This window comes from Ursus americanus, chromosome 26, assembly GCF_024610735.1.
Source record: "Ursus americanus isolate L20-20 chromosome 26, mUrsAme1.1.p, whole genome shotgun sequence".
NCBI lineage: Eukaryota > Metazoa > Chordata > Mammalia > Carnivora > Ursidae > Ursus > Ursus americanus.
In genome coordinates, this window is record NC_142152.1 from 10,478,103 (window position 1) to 10,496,769 (window position 18,667).

The following is an 18,667-nucleotide window of genomic DNA, read 5'->3' on the forward strand; positions in this document are numbered from 1 at the left end:
CTACATTTTTTGTTCAAAAATAAAAGGGAAAAAATAAGAAACACAAAGAAATTCCCAGAAGACTATATAAAAATCTATGCTTAATAATAATGGCAGTATCCCTCATTCTAAGGATATCAACAAAATAAAAACACAAACCACTGAAATGATACAATATTTAAAAACTTAATGTTAAACTCCATCTGGTAAGTTTCTGTTTTATTTATTTATTTATTTATTTATTTACTTACTTACTTACTTACTTAAAGTGGGCTCCACACCCAGTGAGGAGCCCGATGTGGGGCTTGAAGTCACAACCCTGAGATTAAGACCTGATCTGAAATCAAGAGTCAGATGCTTAACTGACTGAGCCAAGCAGGTACTTCTGTATATTTTAAAAATGTATTTGTATTTTTGAATATCTAAAATAGTCATATGGTTCAAAATTCAAAAGTCTCCAAAACTAAAGTTTTGGAACGTTTTTGTCCTCAAGCCTCTTTCTTTTTCCCAGGAGGCAACAAATGTTACCAGTTTCTTCTGAATACTTTCAGAGACTGTCAATTTGGAAAATAATACAGTGGGGTGCCTGGGTGGCTCAGTCAGTTAAGCATCTGACTCCTTTTTTTTTTTTTTAAGATTTTATTTATTTATTTTTTTTAAGATTTTATTTATTTATTTGACAGAGAGAGACAGCCAGCGAGAGGGAACACAAGCAGGGGGAGTGGGAGAGGAAGAAGCAGGGTCCTAGCAGAGAGGCCTGATGTGGGGCTCGATCCCAGAACGCTGGGATCACGCCCTGAGCCGAAGGCAGATGCTAAATGACTGCGCCACCCAGGGGCCCCAAGCATTTGACTCTTGACTTCAGCTCAGGTCAGGATATTGAGCCCCACATAGTGCTCTGTGCTCAGCACGGAGTCTGCTTGAGATTCTCTCCCTCTCCCTCTGCTCCTCCTCCCATTCTCTCTTTCAAATAAATAAATAAATAAATAAATAGTTAAAAAAAAAAAAAGAATGCAGTGAAGTATTTTCAGCTTATCAAAAAATTATCAGCATGGTGCAATAGAAAAATCAATAGTTTTAAGAACCAGACATCCTAATTTCAAGCTCTTGTTCTACCACAAACTAGTAAAGTCATCACTGTACAAATTACCTAAACTCTCTAAGCCTCAGTTTCCCCATCTTTAAAGCAGGGATAAAGGCGTGCCTGGCTTGCTCTGTTGAAGAGCATGAGGCTCTTAATCTCAGGGTCATGAGTTCGAGCCCCACACTGGGTACAGAGATTACTTAAATTAATAAATTAATTTAAACAATAAAGTAGGGATAAAAATGGACAGTCAATATTGAGTGCCTATTATGGCCAAGTACAATGCTAAATGCTAGAGATTCAGATGAAAAACATATTTGCTGTCTTCAAGAAGTTAGCAGATAAAACAGTAAACAATTATAGGGGCGCCTGGGTGGCACAGCGGTTAAGCGTCTGCCTTCGGCTCAGGGCATGATCCCGGCGTTGTCGGATCGAGCCCCATGTCAGGCTCTTCCGCCATGAGCCTGCTTCTTCCTCTCCCGCTCCCCCTGCTTGTGTTTCCTCTCTCGCTGGCTGTCTCTATCTCTGTTGAGTAAATAAATAAAATCTTTAAAAAAAAAAAAACAGTAAACAATTATAAAATAGGGTGATAAGTACAAGGACAGAGGTAATCACAGGATATAGGAATACAGAGGAGAAGTATACAGAGGACACAATTTTTGGCATTAAGAAAATAAGCAACAAATGTTATTTCCTTTCTCCTAATTAATTTTCATGTGATTTATATTCATTTAATTTCATTTCACATTCACATTTAAAAATTTACAATTCTTACAGGTTTTATAACAGGAAAGCAGTCTCAGTTACTTTTATATTAAAACTTTAAAAAAAATGAATCAATATATAAAATTTCATGAACACAAGTATCAAACAATTCTCAATTCTGAATAAACTATTTATATCAAATTGAATCATTTTATAATGAAAAATACACTTCTAAAGAGCAAATAAACTTCAACATGTTTTAGAAGATGATCGAGTTTCACTACTGTATAAGTTTCAGTGAACTTCTCTAAGATTCCTATCTTTTAGTTAGGTACTAATCAGAAAAGCTTAAGCTCTAACCTATTTAAAATACCCTTTGAGCTCCTTGGACAAATGGCTAATTCTAGGTCTGGGGCAAGGAAAATACAGATGAGCCAAGAGCATCAAATAGTCCCAGAAAGTAAAGTAATCCTTAAAATAATAATAATACTAATAAGATACAAGAGCCAAAGAATAAAATAAATACCTATGAATCCATACTGATAAAAATAAATGACTATATAATTAAATAAATGAGGGAAGAATTCCAAGTAATTTAAGTAGATATACCCCTTTCAGGAGGTACAGCTTAATTCTCCTCCCCTCCAGTACAGACTGGACTTAATTACCTGCTTCAAAAAACAGAGCATGAAGAGAGTAAAGATAATAACTTCAAGTAGAGAAATCCAGAAGATGTCACCTTAACCAATGGATGGAGGTTAACATCATCAGCAATAAGTCAGTAAGTCGTGTTGATGTCACTTGCCCCCTGGTGTGATATGAGAAAGATACTTCGCTTCTGTGATATTCTTTCCCCAAATCCATCACCCCAGTGTAATCAAGAGAAAATATCAGCCAAACCCACATTCAGGAACATCCTACAAATACCTGGTTAGTACTCTTCAAAAGTTTCAAGGTCATGAAAAATAAGCAAAGTCTGAGAGACTATCACAGGTTGGAGGAGATAAGGAGGTTTGATGACTAAATGCAATGTGGTATCCTTGACTGGATGGACCAGAAAAAGGATATTAGTGGAAAAGCTGGTGAAATCCAAATAAGCTTTATAGTTCAGGTAACAGTATTGTACCAGTGTTAATTTCTTAGTTTTGGTAAATGTATCGTTGTTACATTAACATTAGGGAAGCTGGGTAAAGGGTATACAGAAACTATAGTATCTTTGCAACTTTTCTATAAATCTAATATGATTCAAAAAAGCACTTTTAAAAAATGCCCTTGATACATATCATGGATGTTTGGAGGTTCTAGGTAGGAAAGGATTTCAGGTACATACACACTAGGAATGTTTCCTATGCTGAAAAAAGCTCTTACATCAATCTCAATTCTAGACCTGAGATGACTCGGGCAGGCTAATGGTGAATGCCACCACCAAGCTCTGCCCCAATCACCTATTTTTAGTATAAAAATACTTTAAAAAAAATAAAATTTACTAATACCCCCCAATTTGGAAAGAAGCCAACTGAGGAAGGCAGGCAACCTCAAAAAAACACCCTTACTCACTCCTGCAGGAGCTCAGCAAAGACAGCTGCTAGGGCTATTTCTAGGGTCTCCATGCTAATTTGGGGAATGAGAAGCAGCCCACAGGAGTGGGCTATACCTGGGATTTCAGACAGAACATTTCATGGGATCTCAGAAGAGAAAACAGAGACCAAGCGCCCAATCATGTCGTGTTTGGGTCAGGTGATCAAGAGGGCGTTGTGTTTTCACCTTCTCTTCACCCACCTGCTGGCTGGATGCAGAGGACTTCAAAGCCCTACAGGATAGGTTGAGCCAGAAAATGAAAGGAATTGGAGTCCCCTAGTCACCACGTGAAAGGCTATCTGCTCACCAGAAAAACCTTCCTCTGACTGTACCGAGCAGTTGTGTAGACACCTGAAACATGTAGTTTAAAAAACTGCAAGACAAAACCCCAACCTCTTAGTACCATTCACCTTTTCTTTAGGTCAAATTCAAAGGGAATTAATACCTTATACTAAAGAAACACTGGAATTTCAGCAATTACTTTCATTTTATTTATTTTTTGTTTATTAAATCCAAGTTAAACCAAATGTAATACTATTTAGAGAAAATGTATAATATACCATCCCACTTTCATAAAATTATTCCTATGCACATTTCTGCTCACTCAATCTGTATATATGCACAGAAAGGTCTCCAGAATAATGTTTATAAAATGTATTTCACATATCTGGTAAATGTATGTGTGTGTGTGTAAGGGATGTTGTTGCCTTCCTGGTGCTTTTCTGTGTTGCTAAAATTTTTAACAATGGTGATATAACCCCATAATAACCCTGTAAGTACAATTATGTTCACTACCCTGGTGAGAAAAGCACAGTTAATATACAGTAAGACTGGTTTCTGAATTCAAGCATTCTTGTTCCAGAGACCATAGTATCAACGCCTACATAATACCGCCTCTATAAATACATGTCACATTTATTTATTTATTTAGCAGTTTCTATGCCCAACATGGGGCTCAAACTCATGACTCCAAGATCAAGAGTTGTATATTCTACTGAGCCAGCCAAGCACCCCCAAGTATACATATATTTTTTAAAAAAATAAGGGTAGCCTATGTTACCTGTATAATAAGCATATATCATACTTATTTTTAAAAAGGGAGTGGGCAGTAGAGCACCTGGAAGGAGCAGCTACTAATGTCTAATATCATGTGCTAGTGGCAAACATGAAAAATCTAACGGTAGCCACAAAATCTCTACGCTGGATATTAAAGAGGCTTGTTATTTATCAAGCATATCTAATGTCAGCCTATCTGAAGCAAAACTGCACGAGTAAAACTTAGGAATCTGGTTATTAATGTTTATTTCAAAAAAACCTGGGAAGAGTAAAATAGTAACAGTCACTCCTCTTCATTGTCAGTATGTCTCAGAAAAACAATACCTTGGGGTAAAAAGTACGCATTGGTTTAACTTCAGCAGAACACCTCTCAGAAAACGTTTATATCAGAAATCTAGAGAAATTTGTGTGTATAGTTTAACACAGAATTGACTTGGAAACAATTTGCCAAAGAGCCATTTGTTTTAAGCCGGGAAGAAGTGCTGAATATTTAGTGGAAGGTATGCTAAACTGACATCTGTTACAACTTCAATGTCATTTTAAATATCATATTCATTAATGACTGAGACTTAATGTCTTTGTAAATTAATCCTGCTTAGTGAGTCTGAATATGCTATCTTATTCACATGAATGTTCAAGATACTGGTTACAGCAACATATGGCATCTCATACACTAAAATTCGTAGGGAAAGCACAGTTTTTAAAGTGCAGGAATCTGTTACCAAGGAAAAGGGGGAGGGGTAGGAGGGAATGACACACACTCACGTAGTATGAGATGTAACATTCAAGTATCGGGTTCCAAATAGAATATTCAACTATCTTTTTTAAAACAAAGACATTTTCCTCAATAACATCCTGAGATGTCAAATTTCTCAAGTAAATCTTCTACCCAAAAGTCACCCTTTGAAGTAAATCTATGAATGCCCTGCTTCTTTCAACAAGAACAATCAACTGTGTTTGCCTTTCCAGAACAACCAGCTGGTTAACCAAATACAGAGAGAAACCAAACTTCCCCAGTCACCAGATGTCTTAGTTTGGAACAGTTAGTAACAATGTGGAATAATCCAAAATTTTGAGTTGGTACTATATGTTTACTACTTTTTCTAATTCTGAATAGATGCTTTTAAAAATTAAGCAAATGTGTTCTCTTTGATAACTGCAAAAGAAGGTGGGGGATAAAAAGAACCATTGCCTACAGCCCTAATAGATCGATGTTAACATCAGAGAACCAGCCACTTGAATATTATGTGTTAGAGTTAGAAATTCATATATCAACATTAAATCTACTCTAAAGTCCTAAGAAATTACCCTATTCGGTAATTCAAAAGCAATTCTTGAAGGACTGACATGACAGGCCTAGAGCACACTGGATTCATCAGAGCACATAAGCAAAGTCCCTGCCTTCATGGAGGGCAGTGGGGTGACAGACAACTAATTATAATAATGAAAACAGTCGAAGTGTTATGAGAAATAATATTGGTTAAGGCAAGAAAAATGAGGCAGAAAAGTCCTTTTGGATATAATCATTAAAGGAAAGCCTCTCCCATGAGGTGACATTTCAGCCGAGACCAGAAGGAAATGAGGGAGCAAGGTATTGCACTGAGGGGGCTAAGAGCCTCCTGGGCAGAGAGAGACAGCAAGTGGTCCACAGCAGCTGAAGCTGAGTCAGAGGAGAGTGGTGTAGGAAGTAAGGTTAAAGAGGTAGCCGGAAATAAATAAATCTTTTAAAAAAAAAAAAAAAAGACAAGAAAAAGAAAGAACATGATCTCAGGTCATGTGCTCAAGCCCCAGCATCTGGCCCCATGCTCAGTGGGGAGTCTGCTCAGGATTCTCTCTCTCCCTCTGCCCCTTCCTCCACTCACTCACACTAGTGTGTGCACATGTGCGTGTGCAATCTCTCTCTTTCTCACTCTCTAAATAAATAAATAAATCTAAAAAAAAAAAAAAAAAAAAGAGGTAGCTGGAGCCAGATAAGAGTTTTGCAGGGCCACCGTCAGAACCTGAGATTTTATTCTCAAGTGAGAAAGAAGGCTGGTTGAGAGCAGATGAGAGATGTTTGTGGAGGGATTCTTCTGGCTGCTGCCTGGAGAACAGACCTCAGGGCAAGAATGAAAGTAGTGAAAAGGTTTGTGCAAAATTCTGGGCAAGGGCGGGGTGGGGGGGGGGAGAAGTGGCTGGATACAGGCCACAATTATGAAAGAGAAATAAACAGAATTTCCTGATTAGACTACAAGTGGGGTATGAAGAGAGGTGACAAAGATGGATGAGGCTTCGATTTCTGGCCTGAGCAATAAAGCCAATATTGGCATATTACTTTTAGGGTAATTACAAGCTCTTAAGAAAATTACAAGATGATTAATTAGATAATTAGACAAGTATCCAGTTGTTTAAATAGTCTTTACTGACCAACTGTGGTATATTAATACACTGGAATGCTACATGGCAATTAAAAAAAACCATACACTACCGGTACATGCAACGATATGGAAGAATCTCAGAACTGTTTAGTGACAGAATCCTGACATACAAGAATACTATTATGAGTTCACTTACACAAAATGAAAGAACAGGCAAAACAAATCTATAATGGTAGAAATCAGAATACTGGTTATCTTTTGAGGAGGATATGGACTGGGAATGAGAACAAGAGAACTTTGTGGGTGGTGATTATGCACAGATAAATGCATTTGAAAAACAAACAAACCATCATGGAGGAGAATGACACCACCACCACCACCCCCCCCGCCTCCAGCATGATTCTCACATTGACGAAAAGCATCAACAGTTGGAGGAGGAAGACGAGAGAGCAAGGAATCCCTTATGTGGCATAGGTAAGCAGGGCCTGCTACAAGTTGAGAGCTGAGGAGGAACAAAGAGGAAAACCCTTGAGCATACCAGGGCCAACAGTAAGCACAGGATATTAACAGCCCACAGCTGAAGAATTTCAAGTCTGTAGTGTACCGAAGGTAACCATAGCAACAACAAAACCTAAACCAGCTCACCTACAGATTACACTATTCAATCCCTAACACTAACAATCTGACAGAAGCAGAGAGGTGTCCATTTCCAGGAATAAATACTATTTACCTTTGTGTCTACTATTCTTCTACATATGATGCCCAGAATTCAAACAGGAAAAAAAAGGGACACACACAAACACAAGCAAGAAAAAAACAACAAACTGTCAAGAATGAGGCAATGAACAGAAAAGACATAGGAATCACCCAGATAATGGACTTTTAAATGACTATAAATTGGCTATTAAAAACAAAACACACCAAAAAAACAATAAATGTTGGCAAGAAGGTGAAGAAATTGGAACCCTTATACAATATTTGTGAGAATGTGAAATGTAGCAGCCTCTGTGAAAAACAGCTGGGCAGTTTTTCATAAAGTTAAACATATGTTCATGCAAACATTTGTATAGGAATGTTCACGGTAACATTATTCATAATAGTAAAAAAGTGTAAACAACCCAAGCAATATATGGTATATCCACACAATGGAATACGATTCTGCCATAAAAAGGAATGATGTACTGTTAAATGCTACAACATGGATAAACCTTGAAAACATTATGCTAAGTGAAAGAAGCCACACACAAAAGACCACATATTGTATGATTCCATTTATATGAAGTGTCTAGAAGAGGCAAACCTGTAGATCAGAAAGATTAATGGTTGCCAGGGACTGGGGGAAGGAGGAAACTGGAAGTGATTGCTAATCAGAAAAACCATGTAAGTCAGTGAACCAAGAGTGACACTTTTAAAGCTTTCAAAGGAAAGGAAAACTGGTCCAGAAAAAACACATTTCAAAAAAGAGGGTAAAAGAAAAGCAATTAGACAAAAGCTGAGAAGAATCGCTGCCAGCAGAGTGCAAAACAAGAAATGTTAAAATGTTAAAGAAAGTTATTCAAGGGGCGCCTGGGTGGCACAGCGGTTAAGCGTCTGCCTTCGGCTCAGGGCGTGATCTCGGCGTTGTGGGATCGAGCCCCACGTCAGGCTCCTCTGCTATGAGCCTGCTTCTTCCTCTCCCACTCCCCCGCTTGTGTTCCCTCTCTCGCTGGCTGTCTCTCTCTCTGTCAAATAAATAAATAAAATCTTTAAAAAAAAAAAAAAAGAAAGTTATTCAGCCACAGTAGTACTGGAAATCTAGATTGACATGAACAAAGAGACCTAAAATGGTAAACATGAGGGTAAATTTAAGACTTTTTCTTTCTTTTAAAAATTTTCTTGAGGTGCTTGGGTGGCTCAGTTGGTTAAGCAACTGACTCTTGATTTCTGCTCAGGTCATGATCTCAGGGTTGTGAGACTGAGCCCCATGTCGGGTTCTATGCTTAGCACAGAGTCTGCTTGAGATTCTCTCTCCCTTTCCTTCTGCCTCTCCCCCCACTCATGCACATGCTTGTTCTCTCTCTAAAATAAATAAATAATCTTTTAAAATTTTCTTAAAAAACAATTGACTTTCTAAAGCCAAAAATAGTTAACAACATATTAGAGTATTATTAAAAGTCAAATATTTGACAGCACTAGAAAGAGGATAGGAGGGAAGAAATGGAAACATATGCAGCAAGGTTCTTACAACAAAATTAAGTATCATATTATTTTAAGGTAGACTTTAAACAAGTTAAAGACGTATACTATAAACCCTAGAGTAACAACTAAAGGACAAAGGTGGTAAAATTAACAAACCAAGAGCAGATATAAAATGTAATCCTAAAAACAATCCAAAAGAAGGCAAGAGAGAAGAAAAAAGGAACAAAGAAGAAAGGAAGAAAGAACTGAAGAAAACAAAATCTAGAAACAGCTAGCAAGATGGTAGATTTAAATCCAACCATATCAACAATTACATTAAATATAAATGATCTGAACATCTCAATTGAAAGGCAGAGATTCTTAGGTTTGTGGAGGGGAGAAGAGACGCAAGACCCGACTATATGTTGTCTAAAAGAAACCTATTTTAGCCAAACTATGGAAAAAGCCCAGATGTCCATCAACAGATGAATGGGTAAAGAAGATGTGGTATATATATATGTGGAATTTAAGAAACAAAACAGAGGATCATAGGGGAAGAGAGGAAAAAATAAAACAAGATGAAATCAGAGAGGGAGACAAACCATAAGAGACTCTTAAGCATAGGAAACAAACGGGGTTGCTGGAGGGGAGGGGGGTTGGGGAGATGGGGTAACTGGGTGACGGACATTAAAGAGGGCACATGATGTAATGAGCATGGGTATTATATAATACTGATGAATCACTGACCTCTACCTCTGAAACCAATGATACATTATATGTTAATTAATTGAATTTAAATTAAAAAATAAAGAAACCTATTTTAAATATAAAGTAGGTTAAAAGTAAATGGACAGAAAAGGATATACCATGCAAACACTAATAAAAGGAAAGCTGCAGTATCTTATTAATACCAGACAAAGGAGAAATCAGAACAAGAAATTCACTCAAATTGACCATAGACCTAAATGTGAGAGCAAGAACTACAAAATTCCCAGGAAAAAAATAGGGAACCTATGACTCTAAGTTAGGTGGAGATTTCTTAAATACAAAAAGCATGTACCAGGGGCGCCTGGCTGGCTCACTCAGAAGAGCATGTGACTCTTGATCTCAGGGTCATGAGTTCAAGTCCCAAATGGGGTGTAGAGATACTAACATAGATAAAAAAACTTAAAAACAAAACAAAACAAAACAAAAACAGAAAAGCACGTATCAGAAAAGAAAAATTTGAGTTAATTAAAACTTCTGCTTTTTGAACAAGAGTGATATGAGGGACAGTTCATATGAGAATTTCATAGATTAGATAGCTTGCTGAAAGGTGTTAAGTGTGGTGTGAATATGAGAGTGCCTTTACAGGCTGGGGTACAAAGATGGTCAAAGAGGGTCCCATAACTAGCTCCTTTGTAGCCTTACTGAAGCAACAGTAGCAGGTATAGCTGTAAAGTATTGGGGGGGGGTGCGGTATCTTCAGGCCACTGGATCTAATTTTTGGCTGTAGTAACTTAAGAGGGTCAGTGATAGCCCCCACGCTTTTGGGTAAGTACTCTGAGGTCATTCCCTTCCCTTTCCTACAAAAAGGAAAAAGGTTAGCTGATAATTTGTGAGTCCCAGAGCAGATGGATTTATTAAGCTTTCCTTCAAGGTCTTAAAGACCAAACTATCTTGGTTATCCCAAATAATGTGGTGTATGTGGAATACAGGGGCTGAACCATTAAGTAGAAATTTGGAATCCAAATAAGCAATAACCAGCTAGCCCAAGAAAACCTCATAAGTGACATTAGGTTTTAGGGTTTGGAAAGTTCAAAATGCCTTGAAGCTTATCAGGATCTAGGTGTAGTCCCTGTGCTGAGATTAAATGTCCAAAATAGGGGTGCCTGGGTGGCTCAGTCAGTTAAGCATCTGCCTTCAACTCAGGCCATGATCCCAGGGTCCTGGGATGGAGGCCTGCTTTGGGCTCTCTGCTCACAAGGAGCCTGTTTCTCCCTTTCCTCCCTGCTCATACTCTTTCTTACTCTCTCTCTCAAATAAATAAATAAATGTATGTATGTACGTATGTATGTCCGTCCTAAATATCGAACTTCAGTTTGGATAAATTGCAATTTTTCTTTTCAGACATTATGTCCCTTAACGGATAAGATTTTCAACAGGTAAACACTCTTTGTGAGAAGTCTTGCAAGGGCAAGCAGAGCAGCAAAGCAGCCACATATCGCACTAACAGAGCCTAGTAAAATTGCAGACAATTTTATGTCATGTAAGTCAGCCTTTAAAACCTGTGAGAAGACTGACTCTCAGTAAAGCCCTGAGGCATAACTGTCCAGGTATATTATTGTCCTTCCCAAGTAAAGGCAAAAAGATACTAACTATCCTTATCAACAAGGATCTTAAAAGATCCACTCCATAAGTCAGCCAGAGTAAAATAATTGCTTCCAGTTGGCACAGATAGCAACAGCATGTGGGGATTAAGGCTGACTGGATAATAGCAGGGAATTAAGTTGTTATTTATTGCCCTAGATTGTAGACAAATCTATCCTCAGTCATTGGATTTTTTGGGGGGCAAAATAGGGTATTACAAGGACTAGTGCAAGAGATAATGAGTTCTTAAGCCTTAACGTCCTCTATAATAATCTTTATGCCCTGTAAGGTTTGTTTATAGGGTATTGGGTTTATTCTTGGGAGAGTTTTTTGAGGGGTCAATCTAGATCTTAATAGGAGGGGCACTATGAATTCTATCTATGTCTGTTGAGGATTCTGTCCAGAGTTGAGGTTACCAGGTTTAATAGTGGGGATGAATCTAAAGTTTAGACTTCCTTAGCTTGTAGAGTGGAAGTAAGGACAAAGGGGATTGAACTTTCCTGAGTGTTGGATTGAAATTCAAGGGTTATTTCCCTTTTTGGGGTGCCTGGGTGGCTCAGTCGGTTAAGTGTCTGCCTTTGACTCAGGTCACAATCCAAAGGTCCTGGGATGGAGCCCTGATTCAGGCTCCCCACTGAATGGGGAGTCTGCTTCTCCCTCTCCCTCTGCCTTTGCCTACTGCTCCCCCTACTTGTGCTCTCTCTGTCAAATAAATAAATAAAATCCTAAAAAAAAATAAAAAAATAAAAAAAAATCCTCTTTAAAAAGGGTTATTTCCCTTTTGAGAGGAAAAAAAAAGGCAACATTAGATTTCTTCAGGAAATCTCATTCTAATAAATGTATGGGAACTAAATCACTAAGGAGAAATGAGTAGCTCACTTGCAAAGGTCTGACAAAAATATATGGGCTAAGAAATAGGCACATGTTGTGGCTATTTAAGACATCCCCCCCCCCCCAACTATTTGAACATATGTATTATTTAGAGGAAAAGACTCTTTAACTGGGGGGCTGAGCACTGATGATGTAGCTCCTATGTCAATTTCTAGCAATCCATTTCCAATGGCCAGGATTTTTGCAAAAATGATATAGTCCAGTAAGATAGATTTGGAGTTTCCATGTGTTAAAGGTAAAGATTCAAAATCTTAGCTGTCTTTCTTCTGGTGTCATGTTCTACAGTGCAATCTAATTGAACACCCAGGTTGACAAAGTCAGGGGTGTTCACTGTTTCCCATTTTATATGGATTCCTTTGACCAACAGGGCTAAGTCCCTGTTTAGGCCATTTACGAACATGGAATTAAAAGCCGCCTGGCGGGGGGGTGCCCAGGTGGCTCAGTCAGTTAAGCATCCCATTCGGTTTCGGCTCAGGTCATGATCTCAGGGTCATGAGATCAAGCCCCATGTCGGGCTCCTGCTCCAAGCGAAGTCTGCTTGAGATTCTGTCTCTCCCTCTCCTCCTTCTCGTGCGTGAGTGGGTGCTCTCTCTCTCCCTCCTTCAAATAAATAAATAAATATTTTTTAAAAATTAAAAAATAAAAAAATATTTTAAAAAACTACCTGAGTGGATTCAACATCTATGGAAAGTTCAGGATTATTAAAAATGACTTGGAGTCTGCTTTATTAGCCATAGATTTGGTAGGCCTTTGAGTGTATGCTTGAATTTTGTTCTGGCTCATGGGTTTAAGGAAGGCCCTAGGGCTGGCTTCATGTAGCCTTTGGACCATACCGCAAACTTGATCATATAAAAGGGCTGGTGGCTGGTTTAGTTTAAACCCTAGAGATTGTTGGGGTGCCTGGGTGGCTCAGTTGGTTAGGTGTCTGCCTTCAGCTCAGGTCATGATCACGGGGTCCTGGGATCAAGGCCCACATTGGGCTCCCTGCTCAGAGGGGAGGCTGCTTTTCCCTCTCCCTCTGCCTGCCACTCCCCCTCCTTGTGCTCGCGCTCTCTCTCTCTCTCTGTCAAAAAAATAAATTTAAAAAATCTTAAAAAAACAAAAACAAAAACAAAAACCTAGAGATTGTTTGGGATTTCCCCAAATAGCAGTTTTAATCCATTGTTGAGCATTACCTTCTCTTTTTTTTTTAAAGCACTTAAAAAATTTTTTAAAAATAAAGCATTTTTTTTTTAAGATTTTATTGATTTATTTGACAGAGAGAGAGGAAGTGAGAGAGGGAACACAAGCAGGGGGAGTGGGAGAAGGAGAAGCAGGCTTCCCGCTGAGCAGGGAGCCCGATGCGGGGCTCAATCCCAGGACCCTGGGATCATGAACTGAGCCGAAGGCAGACGCTTAACAACTGAGCCACCCAGGCACCCCAAGCATTACCTTCTCTGACAAGTAAGTGGGCTAACTGATAAGAGATGGAAGAGCAGGTTGGTAGAGTTAGAATACTGAATTCCTCTGCAAATGCACGGAGATCCCCAGTTACCTTGGGAAAATTCTTAATTATAGTCCTAACTTTGTCTTTTGTCCATGGGGTATAGGAAATCTGGGGTGGTTTAGAAGGATTCTCAGGTTTAATTTTGAAAGGGAAGGTTTTAATGGGATCGGTGGACAAGGTTTCAATAATAGGAAAGAAAGGAAGTTCAGGGAGAGGAGAAGGGTTAAGAGAAGGCAAAGGGGAATATAGAGGAGGTGGAGTAGTAAGGTTAGGAAAGACCTTGCTTAGCCCCAAGGAAGAGGTCTCTGGTGTTTCTTATGCATCGTTAGTTGTTTATTTGCTTCAGTCAATTTAGAAACAGTATTTGTAAGGAGGCAATTTTAGAATCCTAAACACATTTAGAAGCTTCCAGACACCAATTAAAATAACTATCCCATTTGGATTGTTCAATATTGTAGTCATGGTCTTCTAACTTAGTTCACAGAAAAATACGTATGGGGAAATCAAAGTTTCCACATAATGGTCACTGGACTTCCAGGTTATCCTTAGTAAGACTGGTTTATTTAGTCAACATGTTTGTGAGGAAGGACTGTAATTTTTTTTTAATTTTATTTATTTATTTGAGAGAGAGAGAGCATGAGCTGGGGGCAGGGAAAGCAGAGGGAGAAGCAGACTCCCTGCCAAGCAGAGAGCCCGATGCAGGGCCTGATCCCAGGCAGATGCTTAACCAACTGAGCCAACGAGGAGCCCCAGGACTGTAATATTTTAACATAAAATCAGCCAGCATTCCTCAAGGGGGAGGGCCACCCTTAGAAAATTCTGATGACTGGGATCCCGTTATCAGAAATAAAAGAGTACACACCAGAAGGACAATCTGTCCTTATCCAGATCCCAAATAAAGTCAGAGAGCTCTACCAAAGGAGGGAACTCAAGATCTAAGAGGAAATTTGCCAAACTGAAAGTCACCTTATTTGCAGAAGCAAAGAGTGCAAAGGGCTCAAGTGCAGGAAACTCACTTATTTCTGGAGGTTGGTATTCCTTGGTGGTCACCTCCTTCAGATCTCACTTTTGATACCATGTAATGTCTACCTAAGAGAAAAGAGATAAACTAAGACAAGCTCAAATTATCAGAAATCAAGTTTATTCAGCAATAGTTGATGAATTGCAACTTGGGACACACAAACTGCAGCAGCTATAGGAGAGTCCGCTGAAGCTTTAGCTTTGGTTGCTTTTCATGGGCAAGGAGAGCAAAAGGGGAAAGTCCAGCTAGGAGCCAAGCAGCAAGCACGAAGATGGGAGAGATTCTTGGAGGAGGCTCATAAGTCAAAGGATAAAGTTCAATCCTCTATAAATCAAGCATTTATGAGAAATCCGTCTCAGTCGTCATTTTTCTGAGGGCACATGTGTGAGGCTCTCTACTTCACATCCTTCAGTTTCATTTTATACTAAAATCTTCCCACAATGTTATCCATATCAAGCCTGAAGGACATGTGGGGATGCCCGAAGATGGATACACAGCAGACATTTGGATACATCAGTCTACAGCTCGAGGGCAATGTATGGAATTGGGTCATCAGATTATAGGTAGTAGGCAGTAGTTTAAAACTAGGAAAGTGGATAAACCTCCTAAAGGGAAATTATACAGAATGATATAAAATAGCAGGTCAAAAACGGAACCCTACACTACCACTGTTTAAAAAATGGGCAGAAGAAGAATAAATCGTAAGGGAGATAATGGAAAAAAGAACTAGAAGAAAATCAGAAAAGTGGCCAAACAACAGTTAATATTAGATGATCGTTAATATCTAGATTCTTTTATCAGTCTCATCACATGCATTGCTTCATTTAACCCCACCAATAACCCTAAAAGAGAGTCTTTTTATTATTACTTTTTAGATTAGGAAACAGAGACTTACAGAAATAGGTATTGCATGGTAGTTAAGAGAATATGCTTAGGTTCAAATTCTGGTGTCACTAGCTATGTGTTTCAGCTTCCTATTCTTCAAACAGGGATACCAGTTGCAACATCAGAGGGTTGTTATAAGGAGTAACTTCATTACTACATGGTAAGTGCTCAGAATGATGCCTGGTACAAAAGACCAGTAAGTGCCAGCACAGAAAATTTCAAAGAAATGCAATGGTGTCAAATGACAAACCTGCAGAATAAACTATTAGATATAAACTCTAATATATACATATATGTATATATATATACATACACACACACACACACAGTGAATATGTATATATACAGATACATGCCTACGCACATACCCATGCTGTTAATCATGATAACTGAGGCTGAACTGAAAATGTATACACGCATGGGCACGCACACACAAGGTGGGGGGGAGGCAGACTAGATACATCTAAGGTGAATTCACAGTATGAAATGTTCCTTAAAAAAGTCACCAACAGAAAGATGCTTTAACATATTAACAATTCTTTAAATTTCCACTGTTAACCTGTGTTATCCCAACAGTGGATATCTTCCAATCATGTCAACATATCTCACACAATCAGGCAATACTTTATAAATATTTATAAATTGATAGTTAAAAATACTGTCCTTTACATTCTGAAGTAGATTCACTACTTAATACTCCAAACTGGGTGAATGTCCAAAAGGGATCTGCTGAAATAGAAATCAAAATAATGGCAAAACCCTTGAACATAAATATTTATAGCTTTATACTTGTGTAAAGAGAAAGTAGTACAGACGAGTTCTCTTAACTACTTTGTGCCATATCTTAGGAAGATCAGAATCTAGTTAAAGTCTAAATTCATTTCCTCTCTTCTGAACATAGTGAAAGATCCTGATATCAGAGAAATAACCAACAAAAGACATAATTCTTGAACCATCCTGCAAAAGCCGGATATTAAGAGAAAAAAAAAATTTCACACTTACTTTATAGATCTGACGTGAAGGATAAAAAGGATTGGAAATAATGTACTGTTGATTCTAAGTTTACTGAACATATGAAAAAGTTTAGCGTCGACTTAAGCTATCAAACTCTTCCAATACTTGCCTTCCTTGCCCTTGGAATTAACTACTACTGCCATCTAGCAAGAGGTCCAAAAATTAGAGAATGGAAAAAAAAAATCATTCAGGACTTAACGAGAACATCTAAACAGACATATGCTTTAACTGATTAGTAATGATTGGGATTTCTGCTGTTAACCATGATAACTGAGTTAAATTTTTCTTACTTGTTCTTTCCTCTCTTCCCCATGCAATATAAATTATCACCTCTTTGTGAACTCCTAGATTTTACCCTCAATCCTGACCTCTCTTCAAAATTCCAACTCCATTATTTCTAATGTCTGCCTAGACCTCTACCCTGAACAGGCTACCAAAACTTCAAATTGAATATATCCAAAATATAACTCAAACACCTGTATTCCTCATCTCTGTTAGTTATACAATCTTCTCAATCATCTAGGCTCAACATCTCAGAATCATCTTTGATTAAAGAAAGTCAAAGGACAAGAAGCAACTAGCCAATAAAGCCTACCTTGAAAATCACCCTTCACATTTATCTCATCACTGTCTGCCCTGCTATTATCCTCCTCCAGCCGTCCATTACCTCTCTTATCTGCAACTGCAATGGTTTCCTATAGGGCCCCGACACAGAAGAGGACAGGAAATACTTAATTTAACATCTAATTCCTGGAAAAAGATGGGAAGAACAGGACAGACTCTTACTTCATATAAAAAAATTTTGTTCTTAGAAACCAATTTCATGTTGTAAAAAGCACTGACATTCAGCATGACAGGAAGTGGAAAATAAAAGCAAATATGTGATTTCACAAACTTCTCTTTTTTTTTTTAAGATTTTATTTATTTATGAGAGAGAGAGAGCACACACGAGCAGTGGGGAGCAGCAGAGGGAGAGGCAGAAGCAGTCTCCCCACTGAGCAGGGAACCTGATGCGGGGCTCGATCCCAGGACCCTGGGATCATGACCTGAGCCTAAGGCAGACGCTTAACCGACTGAGCCACCCAGGCGCCCCTCACAAACATTTCTTTAAGGACATAAAACTAAATAATTTTTATAAAGCAGCATATACATTCTCATTGTTTTCGCAGGGGCTGCAGTTGTGTGAGCATCTGAATCACACACTATTGTATAGCAACCCCACACATAGCAATTTTTTAATGGGTAAAATATTTTCCCCACAACTGCAAAAAAGATTGCTGATCTCTCCAAGAATCCTACATTGTCTTCCTGAGTTATCTAGATCCTACCCAGGCTTCAAGATCTAGCTTAAATTTTGTAGTACTGGTACAGTACTATAAAATTTTTCTTAACCCAGCCTAAAGCAAGTTTATACTTACTCTGAATGCCAAAACATTCTGTTATTTATATAGCAGTAATCGTATACTAAATACACAGAAGTGTTATTTTTTCTCTAGTTATACATAGTCACACACTTATATCTGTTTCTCTCTACTACAGAGTATAAATTTCTTAAAGACAAGAACCATGTTTTCCAGTTCTCTACTATCAATCCTCTACCAGCCTGAGGCTAACTCTATAGCCTACCTTGCAATATCCTACTTCCTGGAGAGGAATATAGAAACACAAACGCACACAAAACACACTCCATAGAGGAAGACAAAGAAGCAAAGATAAGGAACTACACAAAATGTAAAACAATGACAAAGACAGGAAACACACACACACACACACACACATACAAATCAAGCCACAGAGGCAGCCACCCCTTTTCTGGAGAAAACAAAGAAATAAAGAAAAAGAAATAAGAAATAAATCAAGCAGTATCACTATTGACATCCAGGACATCCATAAACACAACTTTGAGGTCAATTCACTTCAAACTCTATAGTCACAGAAAACACCATGACGGCAGAACTGAGGAAGCTAAGGAAAAAGGTTGTGATTTGGGGGGCATCACTTTATTACCATCTTACACAGTACCTTATTGGCAGAAAGCATTCAATAAACACCTGCTGGTGTGAACATGATTTAATAGACAGTCCTACATACCCAAATTCCAGAAT

General features: G+C 38.4%; 1 protein-coding gene across 3 annotated transcripts in view; it reads right to left on the reverse strand.

The window, feature by feature from the left end:
* The window catches only part of WDR89 (WD repeat domain 89), a 40,309-nt gene that overhangs the window by 13,087 nt on the left and 8,555 nt on the right, over positions 1-18,667 (reverse strand). Inside the window, exon 2 of one of the 3 annotated variants that reach the window (XM_045810480.2) lies at positions 14,659-14,731. The exons of 1 other annotated variant lie outside the window; for it this stretch is intronic. In XM_045810480.2, coding sequence (XP_045666436.1) covers positions 14,659-14,720 — 62 coding nt within the window. In that variant the 5' untranslated portion in view covers positions 14,721-14,731. The remainder of the gene's footprint in view (positions 1-14,658; positions 14,732-18,667) is intronic. One more of the 3 variants, XM_045810481.2, reaches the window with a different exon arrangement.